At 41.6% G+C, this 26,502-nt stretch overlaps 2 protein-coding genes across 3 annotated transcripts in view; one reads left to right on the top strand and one right to left on the bottom strand.

Annotated features, from left to right (window-relative positions):
* Nucleotides 1-351: 351 nt before the first annotated feature.
* The window catches only part of LOC107226302 (nuclear pore complex protein Nup88), a 124,086-nt gene continuing 97,935 nt past the window's right edge, over nucleotides 352-26,502 (bottom strand). Inside the window, exons 4-14 of the mRNA XM_046733755.1 lie at nucleotides 3,400-3,525; nucleotides 3,149-3,323; nucleotides 2,941-3,038; nucleotides 2,646-2,832; nucleotides 2,358-2,518; nucleotides 2,097-2,182; nucleotides 1,665-1,903; nucleotides 1,473-1,586; nucleotides 1,127-1,353; nucleotides 633-881; nucleotides 352-524 (exon numbers count right to left, since the gene is read on the bottom strand). Coding sequence (XP_046589711.1) covers nucleotides 461-524; nucleotides 633-881; nucleotides 1,127-1,353; nucleotides 1,473-1,586; nucleotides 1,665-1,903; nucleotides 2,097-2,182; nucleotides 2,358-2,518; nucleotides 2,646-2,832; nucleotides 2,941-3,038; nucleotides 3,149-3,323; nucleotides 3,400-3,525 — 1,726 coding nt within the window. The 3' untranslated portion in view covers nucleotides 352-460. The remainder of the gene's footprint in view (nucleotides 525-632; nucleotides 882-1,126; nucleotides 1,354-1,472; nucleotides 1,587-1,664; nucleotides 1,904-2,096; nucleotides 2,183-2,357; nucleotides 2,519-2,645; nucleotides 2,833-2,940; nucleotides 3,039-3,148; nucleotides 3,324-3,399; nucleotides 3,526-26,502) is intronic.
* On the top strand, nucleotides 11,879-15,874 carry LOC124293316. 2 transcript variants are annotated; one of them, XM_046733754.1, is made up of 4 exons: nucleotides 12,558-12,681; nucleotides 13,127-13,955; nucleotides 14,494-14,884; nucleotides 14,954-15,874. In XM_046733754.1, exons 2-4 carry the CDS (start codon nucleotides 13,128-13,130, stop codon nucleotides 15,256-15,258), a joined length of 1,524 nt encoding a protein of 507 aa, XP_046589710.1. In that variant the 5' UTR covers nucleotides 12,558-12,681; nucleotide 13,127; the 3' UTR covers nucleotides 15,259-15,874. The 2 variants fall into 2 exon arrangements, with proteins under 2 accessions (XP_046589709.1, XP_046589710.1); XM_046733753.1 differs by having other exon boundaries at nucleotides 11,879-13,955.

Raw genomic sequence — 26,502 nt, 5'->3', positions numbered from 1 at the left:
GCGCGGGCTTCTCGATTGCTGACTCTCACTTTCTTTTCTTGTAGACTTGGCGAGCTTATTGAGAGGTTCGCACGCGAATAATTCGAGCTTTGAAGTTGAGTCAGAGTGAAGGAACTGCGAGAACGAGAAACTGGGGATGCGTTCTTATTACTGGCGTTCTTATTGAGAGGTCGGACTGTATGCCTGTGTGGTATTGAAATTCTTCACTCCATGAGATCATACAAATCCAAGCTGTACCTCTTCTAAACGGTTAATGTTTATTTGTAGGATCGATGCAGACCTCATAGCGTTCTTGTTCATATCTCCCCTTGTTAATGTTTGGAAAACTAATAAGACGCTTAGTGGTTTTAATTGAATGAATAGCTTTTATTTATAACAGATTGAATCAGTATCGTTAAATTGTAGATAGAATTTGTGTTGGCTTCGAAATCACAATAGACTGTAAACAAATATATGTAAATTAGGACAACACTTCCTCTTCTAATGATTTCACCGTTGACATCAAATTTGAAATTTTTGCTGATCTGCAAAATGATAAAGTGAGTCGGGTTATAAAATGGACTTGATTCCATTGCAATTACGATTTGTCAGTTCTAAAAGTAAGGAGATAACATTGATGAATAGATGCTTACATTTCCTTGAGGTTTGTCTTGATTGTATCTTCCCTGGCTGTGCTAATAATTATATTTTTGTTTGCTTCGAGTTTGTGGCAGTTCGCCAACTGCTCAGACTGATACTTTTCCTTGTATTTAAGCTTTTCAAGCTGCTGAATTAGCTCTTTTGTTTTGCTGCTAATTTTTTTAAACTCATTCGCTTCCTCTTTTTCGGCCACTGACATCGACGGCTGTCGTTGATTCGCCAACCACAAAACTTCTTCGGCTCTGCCAAGAAACGAGATCATTTGAAATATTCATTAACGTAATTAACATACTGCATTAACCATTCATCCGTAATCTTATTATATATTTATCCGATTGCTGATCTACTGCCATAAGTTATATAAATAGATAACATGCAGTATGTATAGGAATTAAATGTAATTATTGTACAGGCCTATCTGTGGCATCTAACATTAAGCTCTAGAAGTAGCCTGAAATAACTAATAATAGAAAAGGTCTTTCCGTACCTTCGCGCGAGTTCTTCCTGCTGATCTTTCATGTCTTCGTAGCGTTCAGCAAGACGTTCAGCGACTTCCTGTAGTTTTTTTTTCTGTTCTGCCAATAATTCCAATTCTTTGAGCTGATGAGTCTTCAGAGCTCGTAATGTACGGACTCGTTTAGCAATTTCTGTTCGCACTTTGTTGTGACGAGCAAAGTGTTCACTGCGAAATACTTCGGTGGCTCGCAATAATAGCTGAAGAGAGAAAAACCGTAAAATTCAATAGAACGCGATCTATCAATATAATTCGACAATCTGCTAATCACGTGTTATTGCAACAACAAATCTGTATATGAAATATTCAAACGGTTTACCTGTAACACTTCCTGAGGCATCGATTCCGTGGTTGATCCAAACTTCAAGATAGGTTGCGACACATTATGCCTGAGAAGACTTTTGATATACGTATCGAATGCTTCCTTCGTTATCTGGAGTAAGTAAGTGATATTGATTCAAGCGAGCTTTGTAAATTTTTTATTATTGAGAATGAGTTGCTGCTGTCCTACCTTTTTACTGGGACTTGTGACTGGTTCTAAGGGCATAGGAGTTGGTAAATAGTAAAGATCCACCACAGATAGGCTGACTACTGTTCCGGTGTGAAGAAGCGCAATCATGATACATGGTTCTTGGAGAAGTCCGAAGCCCAAAACGGGAGCAGCTTTTAAACTGCTTTTCGTCTTGGTGCATACCAGATACTGAGAGCTTGACTGTGTTGATAATGATGGAAGGAACAAGTTTGAATCATCTGCGTGAAAGGAAAAACAAGTTCATGCGAATCAAGTCTGATTATTTACACGACTACATATTAGATAAAAGGATGAAAGCTCTTAACCACTATCTATTTTATGGTTGAGGTAATATTGCGGCTATTAGTGAAATAAACATAGATTTTAATAATCCGTTATATGTGACACAGTAAATCATTTGAATAATTTTACCATCTGGAGCCTGAATAAAGTCCGCCAATTGCGATACCATTGGCAAATTTACGACGTGAATGCCTGCGTTGTGAGAACAGAAGTACCTGCAGAACAAGTAACAATGGTAATCGAGAGAAATCAAGTTTTTTCTACATTACGTGATAACGTAAAGTGTGCGATAGACAAGTTTCTTCCTAAAAAACTTTCCAACTCATCTTAAAAATCACTAGAAATGTAATCCCAGCTTCTATTCAACATATTTGAGGAATTTTGTTATACCTCGAGCTGTTGCCACGATCCACGTGCAAGTGTACAGGGCATGAGTACTTCTTTTCAATGTCCCAGAAACCGAGTCCCAGCTCCATTTCAACACATTCGTACACGTAGAGGGCATCTTCTGGCGTGTGAAGACTAAAGGTCGATCCGTACTGTGACCACGACTGTATTGGTAGAAAAATATTAGTGTATGGTTTAGTAATATGCTTCCCAAGATCGATCAATGATTCACCGTAAGATAATTGTTTAGGTAGATCGAAGTGACGGATTATGCGCGAAGGTTCTTCGTACCGTTTTTTCATCGTCTTCGAATTTTTCCTGAAGTAAGATACTGTGGTAGACCTTTCCGGTATTAGTAGCCACAACGACGAGTGGAGGCGTTGTCTGTAGGCACATTATCGAGCAAGAGTCTACGCCGTAGTTGTCATGTGTCCTCGGGTATATGGACAACGGACCTGTGACCACTGGTTTTTCGCCTCTGTAAATGCACGAAGATATTGTTAATCGATGATGTAGCATGCTAGGCAATCATACAGCGCGCGCTTGGAACACCTATCGTATACATAGAATAAGACTTGAAACGTACTTCCCGTTTAAAATGTTGCCGTGTACAGTATAGACATTTCCGTTGCCCTTCAGTACCAAAATCGGCCATTCTATATCATTCCAATCCACATCTTTGCTCTGTAATAATCATGCGTTACAAACGTGAAGGTATATTAAAGCGAACGAGCAACAGAATTGGTTTGGATACCGATGCAAAATTTTTTCTAGACTTAAATGGGAAATCGTACTTGAGTGTCTTTCCTATCAATTTCCGGTCTGAGAGTCGGAGTAGCGAAATCGAAGTCCACTGCAGTTTCACCCAAAGAAGCAGGACTAGGTATTTTTGCTGGCGAGCTAAACGCTGGACCAACAGTCCAGGTCTTGATCAGGGATTGTCCACCATTTGGCTCACACTCGTATAAGCTGAAGAATCAAGTAACGTCGTTGTGGAATTGCATGATATTTCAGACGAGAAAACGTGTTTGACCCAACGACTTACTTGAAAGTGTTCTGCGATGTGAGTACGAGGAGATGACAGTCTTTGGTGGAAGCTGGATGCCAACGAACGCGTCTCACTTCGGTCACAACCGAGCAGTGAAATAACCTTTCATCGAGACTGTGGCTCCTGCAAGATACAAACGATGATCTACATGTGTTTAGATGTGGATTACGTGTTTTCTGCTTATCAATTGTTGAAACAGCAATTCTGAATGCTGTTGAATTTCTTCGAGTCATAAAGTGCATAAATTATGAATTAATTAATTTAGAGATAGAAACGCTGATTATAGCACGAAGGGACAATTGGAAGCATATATTCTTCGCCCCTTCCCCACACGTCTACCCTCTGCGGAGAGTCGTCGTGATACGAGGGCGTAAGCTGAAAATAATAATTATTTTAAAACACAGCGCGCATACGTTGTCCTCGGGCCTCAATTACGTGTGTTTTATTTAAAATTCTGGACCAGTTCTGATTATCTCGCCGCCATACTGCGACGCCGTGTGGAATTCTAATGTTTGATTATTCCCGCTTAGTCTCTTCTTGTCAGTTCTCGAAGTACCCTCTTCCGTCAGCATCATGCAGTGAATTTGCTAGCCGAATACTGTATTTCGATTTCAAATTGAAGATAGTATTACGAGGAGTCGACACAGACAAATACTCGATGCAGAAGAAATCAAAGATTTTTGTAACGTAACGCAAGAAGATTAATTAATCTTTGAGTGAACTTGCAACAATAGTGGAGAAATGAGAAGCGGATTCAAGGCAGACTATAAATATTTGTGTGGGTGAGTGAATCCTTGTTTGAGACATAAGAAAAATGTTGAGAGGATACTCTGTATACGTGACAGCATATTCCTGATTCTATTTTTTAACATTACCGTGCACTCGTGTTCGGAGTTATTAATGCCTATAACATTGTACACCGGGTATGCAGCACTCACTGGCTATCCGAGTTCTTAATAATTGATAAAAATGAAAGCGCGCATGAAGGGCGGACGCAATATACCCGTACTTTTTATCCGCGCAGGGGGAGAAACAGCCACAGAGGGTGACGGACTGCAGAAAACGTGTTTTCCTTCGATCCGTCACAATTCCGGGATTATAAATATTCATGTATATACCTAGTATTATTTCAGGATAACGGAAAGATTAATCTCGATCTTCCCGCCACAATCACTCGAGGGCAGTGCTATAAGCGCAGTTTTCCGTTCGGAAACAATTCATATTAAGTCTAGCTTGCGCGTTTACGTATATATTTTGCTTAATAGGCGCTAGGAGACATCCGGGGACCTGAAATTTAGCGCAATTGTAGCGGTGTAATAAATTATAAATTAGACAAAGGCTGAACAAGTTCGTATACTCGACTTGTACGCCGGTATTCTATACGACGCTTTATACCTATGCATACTTCCATCGCTTTTGCAGCTTGGGCGTATTTACGGTACGGAGTTTTCGTTGGCATACGTAGCCCGGAATTCACGTCGTGGAACGCCACTCCGGGCTTTGTAAGGCGAATTAAAGAAACTAGTAATCCGAATGCATGTACGTATATATTTAACAACGGTGAGCCGCGGGGACTCTGGATGTGCAACCTTCTGCACCATGGAGAATAGGGGTTTTAGTAAATGCGACAAGGGGTTAGCGAGAGTTGAGAACAGACTTTGACAAACAATTTCGTCTCACGCGCTGGAACCGTACAAGTGTGTTTCATTTATTGGGAAAACAATGCATTTTCAACAATTTTGCAATCAAAGTTCCAAAGTTCTCTTTTAGGTCGTGGCATCTTTCAATCAAGGTTTGGAAACATTAGGTTCAGCTATTTGCGTAGATAAAAAGCTTGAAAAAAGAGTAATCGAGGATAAAGAAAGACGATTGATGGAGAGAATCGTTGGTTCAAATCCGTTACTACTTAACGTAGAGTCTATAGTCTATAGTACATTTTATAATGAAATAAAAGAAACAGCCTTGACGGCTCAGGTATAATTAAGGACTTCTAACAGGGTTGTGTCGCGCAGGGTAGTGTCGTAGAAATTAAAAATAATTTCCCTGACAAATATATAGGTCTATATATAGGTATATTCTAAGCCAAGAGAGACTTTTGAGTCGTAAGTATAATAATTTTCATAAGTATAACGAATGCAAAATAAAGTGTGAAAATTTATAGTAAGACTCGAGAGAAACGTCTAGGAGATGGTTCCAAATGAACTCAGGCTCATGAAGCGCTAAGTGAAGTATTAAATTTTAAGTCGAAGAATCTCGTTAACTAATGCCTGAAATTACAGGGGCATGGACGAAAACGGCAGTGGCGCGTCCTTTAGCGATTTCTCGAAATGAAAGATTAAAGAGTTGATTAGCAATCAGAGAAAATCTTTGCACCTGAAACTTCTCTTCGAAATGACAGCGAATACTTAATGTCCCAAGCGCTTGAAATTACGTTGAATACCTACAGGTGTAAATAGCTACTCCATGCGTTTGTTACACAGCTCATATTGCTAATAGTGACACATTGTACCCGTAGTGACGTTTCTTACAAAAGACTTTATATAGAGTATTTATTATGTGTGAGGCGTAACGACGGGCTCGATTTGTACAGGTATAATATGGACCAAGTCGAGCGGGACAAAACGATTTCAGTGAAACGAAACATTCCCTCACGAGTCTTGTGCCGGGTCCTGAAACTACAGGTAAGCAACCGTTATTGAAAAGACTTGTTTGCCGAGAGCGGCGTTGCTAATGATCAACGGCCACCACCGTGGAGCTTGGAGCTGTTCTTTCCCTCTACGACGCACATTCATCGTACATAACACACATACCTTATATGCATTGTACCTACGTGTGCAAATGTGTATTTCTCTGTTTATAGGTGTATGTACACACGTATAGTTGCGTGCAAGGGACAGGGATTAGGGATTTGAACGAAGTGGGAAATCGCTGGGGTGTGTGTGGGGGGGTTCGCGAGGCGGCGAACAGTTAAGCATTAATGGATTTATAATCTAATGAATTTTTAGGTTACCTCTCCAGTCCCGCGGGTGGACTCCGGTATTTTCGTGGGGATTTATTGCCGTGCGAGAAAATCGTTTATCTCGAGTCTCCGGCGTCGTCGTCGTCGTCTCCCCCCTTCGCCCTCCACCCTTGCCGACGTGCCTCAAGCCGACCGCTCGCCTCTCTCTCTCTCTCTCTCTCTGTCTGCACGCCAGAGTGCCCACCGTTCTCATTCTCACGAAAATCATTTTCCATATCCAACGAAATATCAAATCTCTTACACATTTTCCCCGAATTTTTGTTAGCGTGATTTTAAGCTACGTTCTCACTGCGTCGTCAAACCTCTTACTTGGTCATTTGACGAATAGCAAAGTACTTATGCCAGGGTTTATACCTCGTGTGTTCAGGGGTCAATGCGTGGACCATGGAAGATTTCCATACTTTCTACTTGTGTTTTTTGGGCGCATTCAAAAACATCAGTCATTCGCCAATTATATGATATAACTGCTGTAGGGGCACAATGATTCGATTTTTTTAATTGTTCCAATACTTTGAACAGGGACCTCAAAATATGCAGGTTTGTCACGTCACGTAATGTCACGTTAAATTTGGTCCTCGTTTCGAGAACACTTAAAAGTAGAATTGCTTTAATATTTGCTTCGATACTAATTTTACGTTCAAAATTTGACTGGCAGTGACATCAATAAATAGTAAATAATACTAAAAGTCTTACATAAGGTACGAGGATTTTGGGAGAGAATAAGAGGAGACGATGCACTCAATGACTGTTAATTGATATGATAGGAGACAAGATAAATCACGGAGTCTCGAGAGTTTCTCGCAGAGCGATTCGGGGGTGTTTCAGTATGCCTCATTGTCAGACGGTTAGCCGTATTCGGAACCGTTCTACTACAGATGAAGTCGCAGTGTAGAGCGGTGATGCGGAAAAAGTTGAATTAAGTAACCAGTGAGCGACGAAGAGAAGGCGGGGTAAGGTGGAGGAAAAGTTAACAATTGAATAACTTTATAATTTTTGGTTTTCTTTAATTCCCGCGATAATTTTGCTCCGCTTCATAATTCTCGTCCGACCAGCAGTCGCTCTTCCACCCCCCCGAGACCCCCGATCCTCGTCTCCGCCATCATCGCCACCGCCACCCCGCAGTCACCTACAAGTTTATGATCTATATACATGGAACTGTAAAATTTTGTCGCCATTCGCTCCTCCTCTTCCCTCACTTTGCCTGGCCGCTCTTTCTCCTTCGCTTTCGTATATACCTACTCGCACAGCGCATAAGGCTGCAGGTTTTCATTCGTTTTAATATATGTGTTTTTGTTCTTTTCTTTTCTTTTCTCATTCTGAAGATTTTTATTATTATCCCAAGCACCGAGAGCGGTCCGTTTCTTTTTGTAAGTTTTTGGTTAGGGACGAACGAATCACCGTCGGAAAGTAATTAGAAATATGGCTCGCCGGTGGTAAATGGGCCGTGATGCCTAGGATAACCTCGACTCCTCGCTTCTCCTCTTCGCCCCCTAGACGGTCGCCCTGCACAGCTCCGACCATCCGCGGGGTGCATCTTGGATTTAATTCGGATTGTGCAATATACTAATTTCAGCCGCTGTTTAAATCGGCCAAAACTGAGTCAGATAACGCATCGAGAAATCTAACAAAGACAGGCATCTGGTAAAGCGAGCTAGTCACCAATTTTGGAGTTAATCAATTTAGACCGATTGGTCCGGTGAAGTGAAGGGCTCGTGGGAACTCGATGGGCCTCCAGGTTCATACAAATCGTTTATATAATACGAATATTTCGTTTGCAATAAATTTCCGGTCAAATTCGACCCCGGACTTCTTAAGGTTATTGGAAAATTGATCTTTTCGAAGAATGCTGGAATACGACGTCGCCGCGTCCCCGCATCGCGTTGAACACGTTCGAGTGATAGTACAATTGACGATATCTCCAAAAAACGTGTCTTCAAAGTAGCCCGCAGAGTTTAATTAAAACAAAAGTGATGCCTGCAGGAACAATTGGTGGAGACGCGGTGCGAACGATGCAGGAGCATGTAGATGTAGTTGGAATTCGCGTATTTGCCGTGTAGCATTCAGAGAGTGTCACCCAACCGTTCTGGCTTCGCCCGGTCCGCAATCGGCCCGAGGGAGCTCTGATATTGCTTCAATTTGTCCGGTCGGAGGTTGCACAATGCCGTTTCAGTATCTTGGCGCTTCGAGGTTCCACGTCTCTCGGGAGGGCGAGGCATTTGAAGGCTGCATCCGGATGCAGGGTTTGGAAGAGGCGATGTACACGCCTGAAGGTATACGGGGTATGAAATCGGCGTATGAAAGTGGCGCATACAGTCGGAAGTAATAATCCCGCGTGTTAAATTTAACGATCTTTACTTTCGTTGTAATTGCGTCCCCGGCGGATCCCGAGAGGAGAGGATGGGGCGAGGTTAAATCCTTGAAATACGTTAAATATTTCGGTCTAAGCGATAGCTCTGCCTTTCGTACGCTCGCGCATACCTGCCTCGGAGGCACGCGTGAGTGCGTGTGCTCTCGTATATGGCCACGCGCTTCCGCAGGATCCTATTTTATATAAGCAACCGCAATCATGGTAACAAGAGCGGAGCAACAGCAAAGGCAACAGGAACGACAACAGCAGCCAGCGGCAGCAGCCGGTAATGTAAGATACTAGCAAGGGTGGTCCGCGAGCGTTAAAATACCCAAGGTTTACAATACGCACACATATTACAATTATGATATTAGGGCCCGGTATAACACAGGCGAAACTCGTACCACCGGCGTATATACAATTGCGGTTTCTAACAATTACGCCACGTTTTCGCTGAATTTAATTATATATGTGAAATGCTCCGCGTTTCGCGTACGTCGCCATCCATGCAGCCCGAGGGGTTTATCACTCATGTAATAGTTGGGACAGCTGCAAATGTAATGTCCATGCAATGGTATGTAATCTCAGTACAATACCATGAAATATTCGTGTAATATCATGCAATAGTAGTGTAACGCCGTGTAATACTGTGCGATAGTTATGTAATACCCTGTAATAGTCATGCAATATCATGCAAATACCATGTAATAGTCGTGTAATATTATGTAATGGTGGTTGCAATAGTCATGAAATACCATGAAATACCTGTGTAATACAGCATGTAATAGTCATGTAATACCTGCGCGCGCAGTACCAAGCGCATGCGCTTTACAGTGTTTACCGGATTCGTGACATAACCTTGAAATTCGTATTGGCAACTGTTTGTATAACCTATGGACCGTTATTTCTCGACTTGATTGTGTGAGTCTGCCGGCTACAACACGTGAATGACGGAAAGGTACGTACTTAATTTAATCTGTCGCTTAGATCTGGCAAATATTCAATTATTTCTTGCTGACCTGTACAAAAGTTACAGGCAATTGAATTTCAGCGGTTTTTGTTATATAAATATAAGTAAATATACCTTAGCATGGGTGACGTGATATTGTTGTAATTTCCGATCCGTTGTATTGCTTCTAAGTTTGCGTCAATCCAAGAGAAAAGAAAGAATATGACCTAATTTTTTTACCACCTACCAATTTATGAAATGAAAAATAAAAGAAAAATCCTAACTGTCGCATAGTGCAGGACAGAATCATCTACAAGTGCTCAAAAATTGTGACACACTATCAATTATTTCAATTAAATTCCAAATAGATTCAATAATTATGCGTTTTTCAATTGACTTCATGAAAACATACGATTTCGTTGAAAGTTCTAAGAAATCAGATCTCTATCAGTTTGTCCTGGTTCCTTACTCATTGTTCATTCCAGAAGTGTCACAAATTGTACTATATTTTGGAATCAATCACTCTAGTTGACATTCACAATGTCAGCAGGTAACTGTGATGTTTGATCTAAAACTAGCTTGGAGTTAGGCATGGAGGAATCAGCGAGCAAGGCAGAAAAGGAGAGTATGGCGAAGACCATCGCTGGAAATGTTAAAGAACAAAAGTTTTGGGTCGTAATTAGGAAGGAACTTGGAGTTGATCCACCGTTGTACCTGAAGCATCTCCTCACCTGTCTGGGTTTCGATTCAGCGGCCGCTCTGAAAAACCTTTCAAGCGAAGCCTTTCTAGAAATGGAGAAATTTGCCCAAACTGACATGCTGGGATTGTTAGGCGAAGATGGTTACACAAAATCAGACTTCTTCGGTATCTACAGTAATACACCTGAACAATTCCGCATACTACGAGGACATAGGTTTTGCCTCTTCGAAATTCAGAAGTATATTATAGAAAAGGGGTTGAACCATTTTGCTACGGCCGAACAGGATATTAATGAAAAATTAACTAACATCAAAGCAAAAAAAGAAACCAAGGAAACGCTAAAAGCTGTATCGGGAAAAAAATCAGATCCACAGTCACGAAAATCACAGGACTTATTGAGTGAAGAAGATCAATTATACATGCTCATTAAAAATTGGTTTTCTAAGCAACCAGATGGTGAAGAAACCTTCAAAGATTATTTAGAAAGCCCTAAAAATCGGTATATAGAGGTATCTGTCAAAGAAGACGTTGACGAAGAAATTACCTATTCGGGGAAAATATCGTGTTGCCTGTGTAAAACTAAAATTACCGCGCATAAAGCCGAATACGGGAAATCAGTACCGAGGAAAACTCGTTGGGTATGTCAAAATTTTATGAAGCACGTAAAGGAAAAACATTTGACTTTGAACCCTGTGGAAAATTCGAAGGAAAATTTATTTCCTCGCAAGCATAACAATAGCAATAAAATTGATACAAAATCGGGTCAGGCGGAAAAAAATACAGCAAATGTTCTCAAAAACGTCGTCGCTAACACTACAGCTTTTACTTCTAGTTGTAAAAAGGTTCAACCCGAGGTTCAACCACTTATTACGGATGTATTCGATAAAGGCACCAATGACAATGATAACTGGAATACAAATGCTAGTTTGAGCGACAGTATCGCAAACAAGAACCAGAAGCTCGGCCAAAATTTACCAAGAATTATCGAAGACGTGAAATTAGTCACACCCGTTGAAATAAGAAGGGATATTATTAAAATTGAAAAAAGCAGGGGAAAAAGGCATATTACTAGAGAAATTGAGAGTGATGACGAAACGGAAGCGAAACCTACTAAACGGTCGAAAAATCGAATTGAAAGCGATGAAGAACTCGAAGTATCTGCACGTGACAAGCCAAATGATGAATCGGATGTTAGATCACAAGCTGTGATAGTTGAAAGTACAAATGATGAGTTACAGGGGGAATTCAACCTCGGAATAATGTAAAAGGGGTTCTTTGTTCCGAGAAAATTCTATCAACCCCATTGACTAGTAATACCAAAAATACTAAGACTATAGATACAAAAAGTTCCGACTGTGAAAAAAAAATTAAAAAAGATCTAAGAACTAGAAGTGACAAATCCTACCGACAAAGAGTGAAGAGTATTACTACAGAGAGAACGATTCCATATTATTTTCCAACATTGAACGAAATGGAATTGCTGTTGAAATATAATGCAGAATTAAAGGATTGCGTGAAAAATTTATTAGCACAATCGGCATCGAAAAAATTAACGAAGTCTTGTCCAACAGTCAATGAAAACAGTAAAAGTAACTTGTTAGTACGAAAATTGATGAGAATTTCTGACAAACAAAGTCAGGCCGAATCTTGCGGGAACAGATACGATTGCACAGTGAAAAAGTTTGCATCGTATATTTTCATGATTGGTGGAAGATTGTCGTACGAAACGTTATGCGCGAACTTGCCTCTACCATCCCCCTCATCTGTCAGTCGGTATTTGTTAGAAAACGGACCAGACATCATTGAAGGGCAGCTTCGATTGCAGGAATTGAAAAATTACTTAATCAAGGCCGACCTGCCTCTAGTCATATGGGTAAGCGAAGATGCGACGCGTATTACTGGCACCGTGCAATATGACCCAAAAACTAACCAATTAATTGGGTTGGTATTACCAACAGATAAAAATGGAATGCCTAAGTGCAAATCTTTCATGGCAACGTCACCAAAAGTAATGGAAGAAACGATGCAAAATATTCCAATTGCTTCTTTGGCGTACACAATTATGGCACAGCCTTTACAAAAAAATGCGGCGTCATTTTGTCTGTGCATATTTGGAACCGACAATAAATTCACAGCCGAACACGTGCTTAACAGATTCCAATTTATTTACGAACAATGTCAGCAATTCGGAATAAGAGTATTAGGATTTTCTTCGGATGGTGATCCAAGATTGTTAAAAGCGATGAGGATTGAAAGCCAAATAGGTATTTCGAATCTTGATTTACTCTTTGGTAAAGAAAATTGGACATGGTTCAACAGTGAATTTTGCAGTGAGTACTTTGTTTGCCAGGATACTGTACACATTGGTACAAAGCTAAGAAATCGCTTCATCAAAAACTCAATTGTTCTGCCGATGGGAAACAATATAGCGACTGTTAGTCACCTGAAACTATTGATACAGTCACAATCTAAAGACAAACACCAGATAACTTATTCTGACTTGGACCCAAAGGATAAAATGAATTTCCCTTCTGTTCAAAAAATATGTCAAGAAAATGTCAGAAAATTACTCAATGATACAGTACCTGGCAGCGAAGGAACATGTCAGTATTTGAAAATACTACATAACACCGTAGTTTCATACATCGATTCTGAATTAACGCCGTTGGAAAGAATATTTAGCATCTGGTATTCTGTGTTTTGTTTAAGGATGTGGCGTGCATGGATTTCGGCAAATGACAGTTACACTTTGGGCAAAAATTTTATAACTTCCAACTGTTACACATGCATTGAAATAAATGCTCATACGCTTATTGACGTCATCATACGCCTGAGAGATTCGGACCAACCAGAACTCTTCCTGCCATCTTTATATAGTAGTCAACCATGTGAAAGCTTTTTCCGACAAGTCCGTTCAATGTCATCCACGTACTCGACTATTGTCAACTGCAGCATGATGGACATCATTCATCGTCTCAATAGAATTCAAGTACAAAATGAAATCATCATCGAAGAGTCAGAAAATATTATATTTCCAAGATTTAGGGAGAGAAAAAGTGTAATCAATGTCAACACATATCCACTACCTTCTAATCAAGAAATACAGAAAACCGTTGAAGACGCGAAATGTCGAGCTATTGAAGATCTCGGGAACCTTGGTATATTTTTCAACAATATCTTATGTACACTGCCTTTTTCTGCAAAGTCTATTCAACTAGACTCAGACGACGAATCTGACAGCGAAGAAATCAGCGAGGAAACGGAGAGCGCAAATGAAGACACTATATCTGCAGAACTTGAACATGATATGATTACGTTGCAGTCTGTAACAGGAACTTTGGAACTCAAAAATTACTCCACCCAAACAGTTCAACTAAATGAAACGAGTCCATTTGCAGTCGTGCGTGATTCGTCGCAAGCCGAATACGTCGTTAGAAAATCGTCCATTTGTTGGCTGCTTAATAAAACCAAGCACCGTTTAAGTAGCGACAGACTTCAGAGAGTACGAGAAATCGAACTGCCGCATTTGTCCAAGAAGGTACTTATTAGCTTGATATTAACTCTTCCTAAATAAGTAATGAATATCTTTCCTTATGACCCAGACTCATTAAAATACTGCGGAAAATGTCCTACCTACACCTAGAAAAAAAATATAATGCAGCATTATTCTATGGTAAATGTATAACCCCAACGAATAGAGTTGTATAATTTATGCGGCAATTGGTTGAGATTCTAAATTTTTAGGAGGTTGAAGTTCGTAACGTTAACGAGACGATACAATTTGAAGAAAATCGCCATTTTGCAACTTTAGAATTTTTTAGAAATGCAGTAATCAATAAATAGTGGCTTGAATCAAGCAAAGTCAACCCACATCAGAACTACAGCCTCTGTAAAGCAATTACGAAGTTGAAAAACATAGTTTTTTTTCAAATAATGTGTCGTTACGTTAACGTTACGAACTTCAACCTCATAAATTTTTTAGATTCCATCATTGGCACATCCTGTCGTTGTGATGACTACAAAAAGTGTTAATTTTCAACTTCTTGGTTCTCCGTATAATGTTATTGTTTTTCTAGGAATCAGCTACTAGATCAAATACTGTCGAAGAGAATCCGGAAATAAGTATAGGGACATGGATGCTTTTTAGAGAAGACACTGAGGCAGAAACGAAATACAGAGTAGGCCTTGTTCTTGGATTCGTCTATCTAACTGGAAAAACAGACCCACAAAGAGAATACTCCAGATTAAGCGCTGACGTCAATAATGAAAGTATTGGCGTACTATGTACCTGGTATAGATTAATAAGTTCTAGTCTCCGTCCGGCACCAGTGGGGTCACATGATTACAAATGCATTTCTGGATATATGCGAACTTTACCAACACCACAGATAGTTGATGGGCATATTTTTTATTCGGATTTAGTTTTGAAACTAATCCTCGAGATTATTCCTACAACTTCACTCCAAGGTAATACTGCTGTGAAAAAATTTCATTTGAAATCATTGCACGTCTGGTTACAACGTTTTGAATTTTCAGGTAAAGATGCAAATATCGGAAATTTTGTGCTGATCGAATTTCTCACCAAAAAAACCAAAAAATACTACATCGGCGTTGTTAAAAGTATCCAATCAAGAGACAGAGATTGCGAGGAAGATTATGAAGTCAAATTCATGCGAAAAGTGACGAATTCGTCGAGCTCCATATTCGTTTTTCCAGATGTGGACGATACAAGTTATGTAACAGGAGATCAAATAAAGCTAATTCTGAGCAACCCGAAAATTGACCGAAGACGTCATCATGTATTCAGTGATTCTGATTTGTTAGAGTACGCTGTGATTTAAAAGTTAATTGAAGATCGTCTCAATTGCTAAAAAATATATATAATTATGTATCGTTAACCTCTCCAGAGTACTATTAGCATAAATATACAGAGAATATTATTATAATATATAAATTATGGTTGCGTTGAATTATTCTTTACTATATTTAAAGGTTGATTTGCAAATTTTATTATGAAATTTAGAGGGTAAAAGAGGTTATAAAAAAATAGTTGCAATAAACTATTTAATGTAATTCAAGCAAGACTTCAGGGATGCAATTAATGACAGTGAGACAAAAACCATTGTTAATAGGTATACTGAGAAATACTCATCTTACAGTAATATAATGTGTATCTATATAAATATATAATAGTCATGTAATAGTCTTGTAATAGTTGTATAATTAGTATGCAATAGTCATGCAATGGTCATGTAATTCATGTAATACTATGTGTAATACATATGCAATACGTATGTAATACTTGTGCACTATCTGTGGAATACGTGCAATACTTATGGGATACTTATGCAATACATGCAATACTATTGTAATCCCTATGCCATACATGTAATACCAGTGTAATAACTATGTAATATGTGAAATACATATGCAATGGTGTCATACTTGGGACAGTCATTATGAGAGTGGTAAGCCCCTCGATGCAGCCTCCTCTAGGCTTCCGCGTCTTTACGATCCAAAACTCCAGCCAACCCGAAACTGGACTAACGGCACGTGCATACGTGCTTTGCTCTATCCGCACAGTATCGCGAAATAATAATTATTCGCATGATAGTGGCGGTCGAAAGATTTGTGGGAAAAGGCGATCTTTGTATGGTGCGATTGTTCGATGCGCAGCTTCTGCGAGACTATCACGATCCGTCGTTACCGTCGTTGAGAAATAGAAAAAGTTACCGCGCCGTTATTAAAGAAGGTCTTCGTCGAACGTCTACCGTGTTCACTGTATGCCTGGAGACTCGGGCATCCGCTCCTGGCCGCAGTCGCTAACAATATTACATAAATATAAAATAAAATATGAACTTTCTTGTGAAGTTTGCGCATAAACCCGCGGAGTGGCTAAGCACTTTCTTTGTGGGGATTCTTAACTTTGTCACCTCTTCCGGCCACTGAGGAGGGTGAAAATTTTGTCCGCGCAAGGGTTGCCCGCGGTCTCTGAGACTGGCTACGCGCCTTGAATCGTCGTCTGCTTCGAATTTTCGCGAAATTGACTCAAGGCAGCGTCAGGCGAGGAGCGACGGCCGGAAGTCGATGAGGAAATTCGCGAGGTGCGCATCTGTCGAATTGTAAGGAAACGATAAAATTGGACAAAACAATTCCAGTCGGCTGCAGCTTAGCAGAAATGGTGTGAGGGCTGTTTTAAGGCGTAATTTAACATAAATTTGGTAGGCAGAAGGAACGGGGGATGGGCGAATGGGTGGGTACCGGGATGGCCACCAAGATCACTGTGTATCTTTGTACCGGGCGACTTGGCCCTCCGTAGGGAAACTTTTTGATTGTATTACCAACACCAACCTACCGTGGTGTTTAATGTGTTTGCTTTTTCGGCTGGAGAAACTTTTAATGCATTGTAAGCGGTAAATAATAAAGTTTCGTTCACTTTCGGACAAATACCACGGCTACTCGTTAGGCGTCAGGTGAGTACCTACGTATCTTCTTCCAAGTACCTATCCATTATCAGAAGTCTACCCAATCGGACAAAGGACCATCGAAGCAGCGTCTGCTCTAAGGTGAAGCGATTATGCCCTAATTACGCGGATACTCGGCAGGATGTTCCCAAACTTAATTGGAAAAAGCGCCGATACTTAATCAATCGATTTTATCAATAAGCGAAATGATGCGTTGGTAGAGCCGTATTTGGGATTTGACATTCGCAACGAATCGTTCGACATATAGAAGCACGATTAGCCGATACTTTCGTGAAAAGTAAATAAAGAGATGAGAAACAGATTAGATGAAAATCGGAAACCAGTTTTATCGAGACAAGGTCTGCGGCTCGGAATCTGCAGAGACGTCACACGCAGGTGGTTTAATGAGTTATGTCTAATCTATGCATCGGATTATCATAATGGGTCTCTCTCATTATATCTCGAGCATCCCCTTCCTCTACCGTCCTCCTTACTCCTCTTGCGATCCAAGGACGATGTAATATATTCTAAATAAGGTGATATTACGTTAGGCGGCCGCGTACGGCAAACTTAACTTCGGCAACTGTTGTCTCCAAGGGTGAGTTACAGGGCGCCTAAGTAATCGCAAAGAGTAAAAACCACATAAAGTACAGGTGGCGTCCTTCCCTTTCCTCACGCCTTTCTCATCCTCCTCGGCACACTCCCAAAGGACAGGAGTATAACCCACGTGCCTACACGAAATGGGACAAATAGCGGGTAGATCACTCGCATTATGATAAAGACTAAATCCATTCAGATTGCACAGCAAGCAAATGATGAGGAATCAGGGTGCTTAATTATCATACCAAGTAAGAGCTACGGGGTCAGCTCGTAGTTGGAATATCTTGAGTATCAAGTGAGTGAAAGTATACCTGCCGTAGAATAAAATGTAACAGATCTCCTATTACTGGGTAAAAAAATATCGAAGTGACTTTCTTTTGTTGGCAACGAGTTTCACTGATCTCACCGACTTCTTATCGAACTACAATTTTCTCGGCTGACTTTATTGGCAAACGGAAAATATACGTACCATCAGCACAAAGCGACTAAATCTGGTGTTCAGACGCACGTAATCTTTGGAGACTATCATACAGGAAGTTTTCAAAAATGGGCTTAGCTTTGTGTTTTATATTAATTTTGTTTATGTGAGAAGCCACGCGAATGTGTGTGGTGCGAATGACGTGTGTTGTCGGTAATACAATGCGATCGAATAAAGTTCATTAATAATAACGGCGTTCAATTTATTTCCAACAAGGGAAAGCTAAGAATAGATTGATATTTAATAAACACAAGCGAAGATCTAGGTCTGCAGTAAATTATCTGAGCTACACCATCTGGGACGTGATCAACGCTTCTCGGAGGAGTTCTACAGTAGTTTGAACTCGGGTCAAAGGGTAAATCCTTTGGCTAGTTACAGCGGTTCCCGCATTGCACTTCGGTGGTATGGATTAGCTTATACCTATACGTACATATATGTATAGGTGCTCGCAGCGTCGTCCATTACGTATCTAGTTAATTAGTAAGTTACGAATAAGTTCTACGAGATTTTCGTATTCACGACGGCGTGTCCTCAAGTTCGTTCGCATCATAGCCATAAAATCAGGATGTTGCACAAAATATAACAGTTACCCTCAAGTTAAGACCTGTTCGCCGAGTTTGCCATAATTTATCCGTGTGCCCGCGTCCTGTGACTCTCGCGTCGTACGGTGGCGGGTTCGCCAGCGTCGCCTGCGACGTTCCCGTCGGCCCCGTCGGCAACTATGCCCGTTAATCCTGCCTAGCGTCTCCGGCCCCTATTTGCAAAGTCCCAGCGGCCCTTGTTGCTTCCCCTGCCCATACACCCCTCCGCCACCCCCTGGTTGCCACCTACTGTCCCGACGCCTTCCTTTACACCCCGAGCATGAAATACACGTACGGCCTGCGCGTATTTACCTGACCTCCTGCCGGTATGCATACCTACTCTAATTAAAGCTAGAGACTTTTCATTTGATAAACAATTGTACGAAGTTGACGGCGATACATTTTTTTACTGGACGCAAAGAATGTGCCCCTTAGAATTTTGGCCTGTCGATATTGTTTTTTTCATAGGCATCTGGCAATTTTTAGCGAATTATTTTTCCTCTCGCGATTAAGGGTCAAGGCTGACTATTTATTCTGGAGTGATTTTCAAGACTTTTCATTCGAATGCTTACACGAATGAGTAGATGAGACTGTCTGATGGCGTGTATTGCGAAAATGAATCTTCTTCCCTTCGCAACTGCTGGGCAAATGGCAAATGCGTACTCGACGGCAAAGAAATGATCAAGTAAATTAACACGCGAGTGGACGATGAAGAACGTTTCAAAAGTAAAAGTGAAAATTGAAAAAAACAAAGTCGTATCTGTCAGAATCTTTGAAGCGCATAATCACGATACAAGATGAAAAAAATTAGCGTCATTGAAGGTTTTACGGGGCTTGGAAAACGGAAATGAAACTTCCACTCGTTGCATATCATCTGCAGTTCTGATTTGAGGTTACACGCGAAGGTGGTAGGCACAAACGTGAAGTATTCTACTCTGCGGAGCGAGGAATAGGGGTCCGCGGAAGGTTGAGTGCGATAGAAATTGAGATAAAAGAATAAAGGTATAAAGGATGCCCCTTTGCTTTCGGAGCGTGCGGATCGCACGTAGGATGGTAATTAAAAGAACCGACAGCTGTCTCTTTCGTCCTGGTTGGCAGCCGTGGTTTGCGTTTATTTCGCTACGTGCGAGGCATGTCTCGTATTTAAATTTTCCCTCTGTCTCTGCGGATTCTTTGATTAGAAAAGGCCGCCGGAGGTAGCAATGAGCTTGTGCATGTATATGACTACGTACAAATACATTTCCGCGAGGGCGCACGTCCGGCTATATACGTCATGCACACCAGCTCCTGTATCTTTCGTGCCCCAAAAAACCTATATTACTTTTGTATTCTTCCGACGTCCGTGGGGCTGCTGTTGACTCCCTTTATCTACGTGTACCTGCCCGGCTATATCTATGCATGCATCCCCGTCTTCCATCCGGAAGCTTTACATGCAGGATGTGTGAAATTTACTATTTCAAGAATTCAAGTGAAAATATGTATGTTATTATACTTGGGCAGGAAACGTAAGATTTATCAAATTCCGTCATTATTCGATTTGAACTGGTCAATTCAACGAGTCAATTTTGATACGGAGAAAACCAGGCTTGGCTGACGATGTGCTTACAGGAAAAACATGATTTCAGCAAAGCTATAGCGAGAAGAAAAGCAATTACGAAAGCGAAATTTCAGGCTCTTGAAAATGTATCTCGGTTTATTGATCACCCACAACGGATAAAAGTTGAATCAAAACGAACCAATAACCATTTGCACAAGGATCAATTTTACCGGCAATCAATTGAAATTGTACGGGCACGCAAGTTATACAACTCGTCGTTTTAATTTCACGAATTGTCGGCGGTGGTGGTTGAATAGGAAATTTCTTTATGTTCATAGAAGCGTTCTTAGAGATGCAGAGAGCTGCGGGAAAGGTGGATGCAGAGGCGGGTGGATGCACCGCGTATAATATAATATACATACACTCGCATATATGCAAAGTACTTAAAGGCTGCGCCTCTTGAAAAATACGAATTATTCAACGACGTAGAAAAATGTAGACCCGCCGTTATACGCCTGCTGTTACGGTGTGCGTGAACGTGACGTAAAACCGCTCGACCCACGTTTGAGTCTTGATGGTGTCAGCCGCAGTGCATCAACTATGACGTTTCGTTTCCTTGCTTTGCTTTGCTTTACGCTCCTTTCCTTTGCGAGGAGTACAGTGCCGCTGTAGACCGCGATTCCAGCTCAGGAATTCAAGTTTGGCTCTGATGTGAGCCGGGGATCCAGCCCGGAGTCGGAGCTCTGAACCAGCTCAGCCGGTGGTGGTCGGGAGTCTGGCAAGATGAACCGGCTGATTAGCTCGTAAAACTTGCGATTGTTAACCGCGCCGAGATACTGAAAAGAACGTATAATACCGTGGCATCTTCTCCCCTCCCTCCCTTTCCACCCACCAATCTATGTGCTTCTACACACCCCGGCACGTGTGTGTCTATGAATGTTCACCACATTGCACAGCTTCCCTCTCCACAAATTTGACACCCTGGTACTTCGTTCCATACTTCAATCTTTCGTCCCGAAACCACGGATTTCATTACATGCTTTATATATTAAATTAGAAACTTTTTTTTTCACTTTATCCAGTACTCGCGAACCCCGCGCAAAATCTTGTCTTTGCGGTTCTTCATCTCCCTATCTACGCTATTTACCGATATTCCCTTACATTCTCTTAGAGCGTACGAATTTGGTTGAAATTGGCGGTGTAGGTTTTCGAGTTCGTTGGCACCATGTTTTCGTTTCGATAACAGGCGGTTTTGGGTGTACTGGAGTAATTCCAAGGGGGCGACGGCACGGAGCGGCAGGACTACTTGACCACGTGGCGCGGGTTAATTTGGCGAAGCTCGTAAAGAGTGTCGAATTGGGCATCTCTGTAGGTCGTATAGTAGCATCAGCTCTCGGGCTGCGGGCGACTTACAAGAAGATACAGCCCAATCACCGTCCTCCGGCACCCCCGCCCCCCTCCACGTCCACCTTGTATACCTACGACCCGGCAGAGTTTATTTATTCATTAATTAATTTGTGGGAGGATAGCTGCAAATCACCTTGTCGCCATATATACCGCTGGCACGGGATCTTCAGTCTTCGCCGGGATAGTTGCGACTTGCGAGTTGAAAAATATTTTTTAACTATCTCTCCTCTTATATGTAGCCATGTTGGAAGAAAAGAAGCCGGATGGTTTTACCACGTTTCGTATACACCTGCTTTATACAGGCGTGTGTACGCGAGAGTATACATCCGAAACTTGTCTGGGTGCTTGAAACTCTTTCTTCATTCAGGGTAGGTAGTATAAAAGTCGTGCGAAACCACCGGCGACGCGAGGACGTCGGTGAAAATTTAAGAGACAAGTTAATTTTTCCTCAAGAAAAAATTCTTCAAGACTACCCGCAAGAGTAGTTTTTTCGTTTTTACGCAGGTATTCGCGGTAAAAAATTTCAAGGATCGAATCGCGAAAGCTGTAGGGTATTGAAGCGGATAAAAATCTGGTCACCAAGTTATTTTTCTAAATTTATTTTTAACAATCACCCCACTCATAAAAAAAAAGCAGAAGAAAATACACATTTTACGATGTAATTATACAAGTACTTTCACCCTTTCACGATGCTTTGACGGGAACCAAGGACCATCGGAGACGTTACGCAGGTGTTTACTGTATTTTGCCAAATGCGTAAACTTAGGAGCAAAGCGTACGTGTGCAGAAATTTATCTCTAATCGTTCGAGTCAAGACTCCGGGAGGGTTTAACGAGTCCCGATATTTCACGAGGGCGGAGGGCCGGCCCTGCAGCTACTTGGTATAACGCGTTTATTTAAAAAATGATTTAACCAAACGGTTTTACATATGTAATCTAACGTAAACCTGGGCTAATCTCGGCGAACCACACGCCGTTGCCTCGTATATTCCCTCTGATAATCCATACGCGAGAGGGAGTCCCGGGCATCCCGCCCGCCCATCCCGGCACTCGCCGTTGACACAAACCCCTTTCACTCCGTCCCCCACTATCTGAACTTTTACCGCATTTTTTTCGATGAGCAAGCAGAGAGTAAAAATCGTCGTGCTGGGTCATTGTTTTGGGTTGTTTGCACACCGTGACCGACACGCCGCAACCCCGCGGGAGTGGCGACACCGCTTTGCAGTCGGCCGGCGCGCGATACAGAACGTGATTTAGTACCGTCGAATGAATTTTTCGCCTCTTCTTTTTCCTTTTTCATAACGGGGAGTAGGATCACCAAATCTGTGTCAATGGACTGGGTTCGGACGGGCGGCCAAAGAGCAAATCCTTGTTTATTCTTCTCACTTCTTTATTGAGATTTATATCCTCTCGAAATTATCAAATGACGGACATCTCGCTTTTTGTCTACAGCGCCGGTGTTCCAAAATAGCCCAAGCGCAGAAATCATGCCGAGAAGTTTACGTCTGCAGCGCGTTGAATTTTCAAATCTTTCATTTTTTAACATACGAGTATACGTACCTATGTATGTATATATACATATACGAACGATTTATGAATCAGGAATTTATCAGAAACGTACAGAGATTTTCCATTTCCTTTTTTCTGCAAGCATGCGCAGCCTGCAGGGTTCGTTTGCAGGGGATGAATAATGATAAAAGCAAATAAGAGCATGAAATATCGGCGCAAGGTGGTCTATCTTGATCTCCCACGCGGACAGCTCGATCCGGCAGGGCGATGCCGGAGTTTCCGGATGCGACCTCAGCTTTCGAAATTTGTCGCCGCAGCGTCCAAACTTCCCTCCCTTCCCCCCGCCCTTCCTCATTCTCAACACCTATATAATTCCTACGAGTGAATAGGTTTGATACGAAAGCGTTTTATGACCGATGATAAAACTCCGATTCAACCAGGTGTATACGAGTACCTATATATGTATATGTATATACAACGCGGGGAGAGTTTCGAACAATATTTCCCAATCACGCATAATTAAACGAGCATCTATAACACTGCAGTGAATTTTAATTCGCTTTATTTGCTAGCCTGTCGCTTTGAGCACTGCACGTCGTACGTATTACGGATATGATGAAATAAAAATTCGTAACATTCATTCAGGCTGCAGGGAGCGAGGCTATGGAATAAATGCATATCTGCGTAAGATATTGGAGCATAATTCACGGAAGCCTGAGGATCGTTGAATTTTACAAACTTGTGCGCAAAGATAACTATATTTACATGATAGTATAGGTGTTGTTCCGTATTAGAAGAAGATTTTTCTTGACCAATGACCGAGTCAGCTGATTCAGTCCACCGATTACGACGCGTTGTGATTTTTCATTTAGACTGAGACGACGCGCAGGTCCCTTAGGTCTGCGGTGTTAATCAGTATGAGCGGTTAACCACGTACGTGGCTTTTGCTTTGTGCATGAAATCATCGTATTTCCTTCAATTTTTTCACGTCGCGAGTAACTGCACGTTTATAATGAGGTAATTTGTAATGCGGATCTAACTTCTAGGAGGACTGTAACAGCCTCTACCCTACCTTCCTTACAGACTCCTACAACCGCCTATATACGTATATTTACTTACCAAGTATAGCCTACGAAATGAAATCTCGCGCGACTAAACCCAACCGCTGCCACCACCTTAGCCCGTAACCCTTCAAGATATTCCGCTAATCTTTTAATGGCCTCAGAAGTAGAAATTAGTCCGACGCGGTCTCAACGCTTCGCGATATGAATAGTTAATTCTCGAAAACCAAAAATGAAAGCACTGAAAAATATTACGAAAAACTAAAATCAGAAACTAATTACGCCTTTCGCGAAAGATATAACGTTACGCAAAGTCTGTGCGCCAAATCGTCGTAGCTGCAGGCACAACATGCGGAAATCGGATGTGAATTTGAAATGGAAGAAATTAAAAGGAATCTAATTGCATTCGTCGACGAGATTTTATGAGAAATAATTGATCGATTTGGTTGGTCCGATATAACTTACACTCAGTTTTGAATTCTCTTCGCGTATACCACAGGTATGGATGATACCGACGATGACCTGGTAGGCGATCCGGAGGAAGGACCAGACCGGGCCTCGTTGCCCTCGCGCGCTCGGCTCATAAACGTACAGATGAAAAAATAAAACGACGCCATCGAGAGAGCGCCATGCATAAATGAAGTGGGACCCCCGCGATTCCCGTCCTCCGGCCATCCGCTATGCCAGGTCGAAATACTTTCGCTCTTTTCCTTATTTTACCTTCGTTTTTCTTTATTTTTTTTTTTTTTTTTGTTCCATTTTCTTTTTCACCTTTTTTGTTCTCTCTTTTTTCCTTCTTTACCTTCGTTCGGCATTATTGTGACTTAGAATGCGTGGAGCGGGCATTACGGTTTACGAGGCGAACTTTCGGGGGTTAGGAGAGGCGCGAATTATTCATAAATGGCGGAGGCGAGGTGAAGGTGGCTTTGCCTTGCTATACACTCGCTGAATGCTACCGAATATTACGCCGAGCGTCCTCGCATAATAAACACATAACAGTAATCCTTAAAACAATAATTAGCTTCAAAACCTCGCCCGCCAAACCCCGAGAACTGTTTCTGTATCCGCCAGCAGGAGTGGGGAGGAACGAAGAGCGGATAAGGTGGTGGACTGGAGGGTGTACTCTCTCCTCTCCGAAGGGTGTTAATTTCCTATTCGTTTAAATTAATCCGCGTTCGCTTGTAAGCCACTCGATATAAGCCAACCGAGCACGTTTCTTTGCTGACCGTTTCTACATTTCCATCTCTAACACTCATACGTGTATGTAACCTGTTGATATTTCAACAAAAATAATTCCAGCTATGGCAAAAATTGATGTTTATCAAGTTATTTTCAAAAATTCTTTTTATCACGATCTTATCCACGTTGGAAAGAATTAATATACACCTTTTACATATATATGTTTTGATGCGAGCAATTTTGCTGTCCAAGAAGGTTCTCGTTGAATATAAAGCCGAAACGGAAAAGGCTTCGATTTACTTTTACTCAACGATACAATGGGTGATATACTTATATCGGAGTATTTGTCAAATGGAAATATTTATTCTTCAATTTGACGTAATAAATTGAAATGTAAGTTTGTGTGGTCAATGTCAAGACACGAGCTTCGATCGTGATTTTGAAAAATCTTTGCAAGAATAACCAATCCTGGTTCCCACTGTACGAAAGTTTGCTTCTGCGTCGCGGTGAAATTGCGGATGAAAGTTCTTAAGAAGGGAACGGGGTTGGGGATGAAGTGGTGATAGTTTTAATCCAGTGTCTTGGGGTCCGCGGATTCCGCAAGCGGTAGTTAGTGGCTGGCAAGTCGCGCACCCGCACTTGCCGCGCTGATATCATAAGCCGAATAATTGCCATTATTGCAACCATTTTGCTAATCCACCGGCAGCCTGGTGCAAGGCGCCGCGGCGTGGTGTTCTTCACCCGGAAGTCAAACTAATGTTTCACGGTTTAAGTATAGGTATGTTCATCCGAAGCTCGCCGGGAGAAAGCGGGGAAGAAAGATACATCAGAGCCGTGAGATTTTCGTTTACCTTGAAATTCTGAACCTCATTCAGATTTCCGTCGGTATGAACTCAGGGAATACGAATCCGTTTTCGCCTTCAGAAATCGGGGATATTAATGTTCGATACTTTGGGGCACGCCAGTTTATACGCAAAACTCAAGTCACTGTTATGATCATCATACGAAGGTGGTGCAAGAAATTTCCCGTCTTACAGCGAAAGATTTGTATATACCGTGTACAAAAATTAGTATGAAAAAGATGGTTACAGTACCGGGCGTCTGGGTTCAAGGTGTATAAAATAGCGGAGCAAAGTGTGATTGTAAAAGTGTGCTCTTTCGCTAAACTGCATGCAGCAGCTCGGGGACAGCGGGCCTTAAATCCCTGAGATTTGTTCTAATGGCTGCAACTTGCTTACAAACTATTCGCGTCGCATTCCCCCTTCCATGT

Source organism: Neodiprion lecontei, chromosome 3, assembly GCF_021901455.1.
Source record: "Neodiprion lecontei isolate iyNeoLeco1 chromosome 3, iyNeoLeco1.1, whole genome shotgun sequence".
NCBI classification, from domain to species: Eukaryota; Metazoa; Arthropoda; class Insecta; order Hymenoptera; family Diprionidae; genus Neodiprion; species Neodiprion lecontei.
Note: the sequence above shows the minus strand (reverse complement) of the source record. Positions and strands in the feature narration are given on the sequence as shown.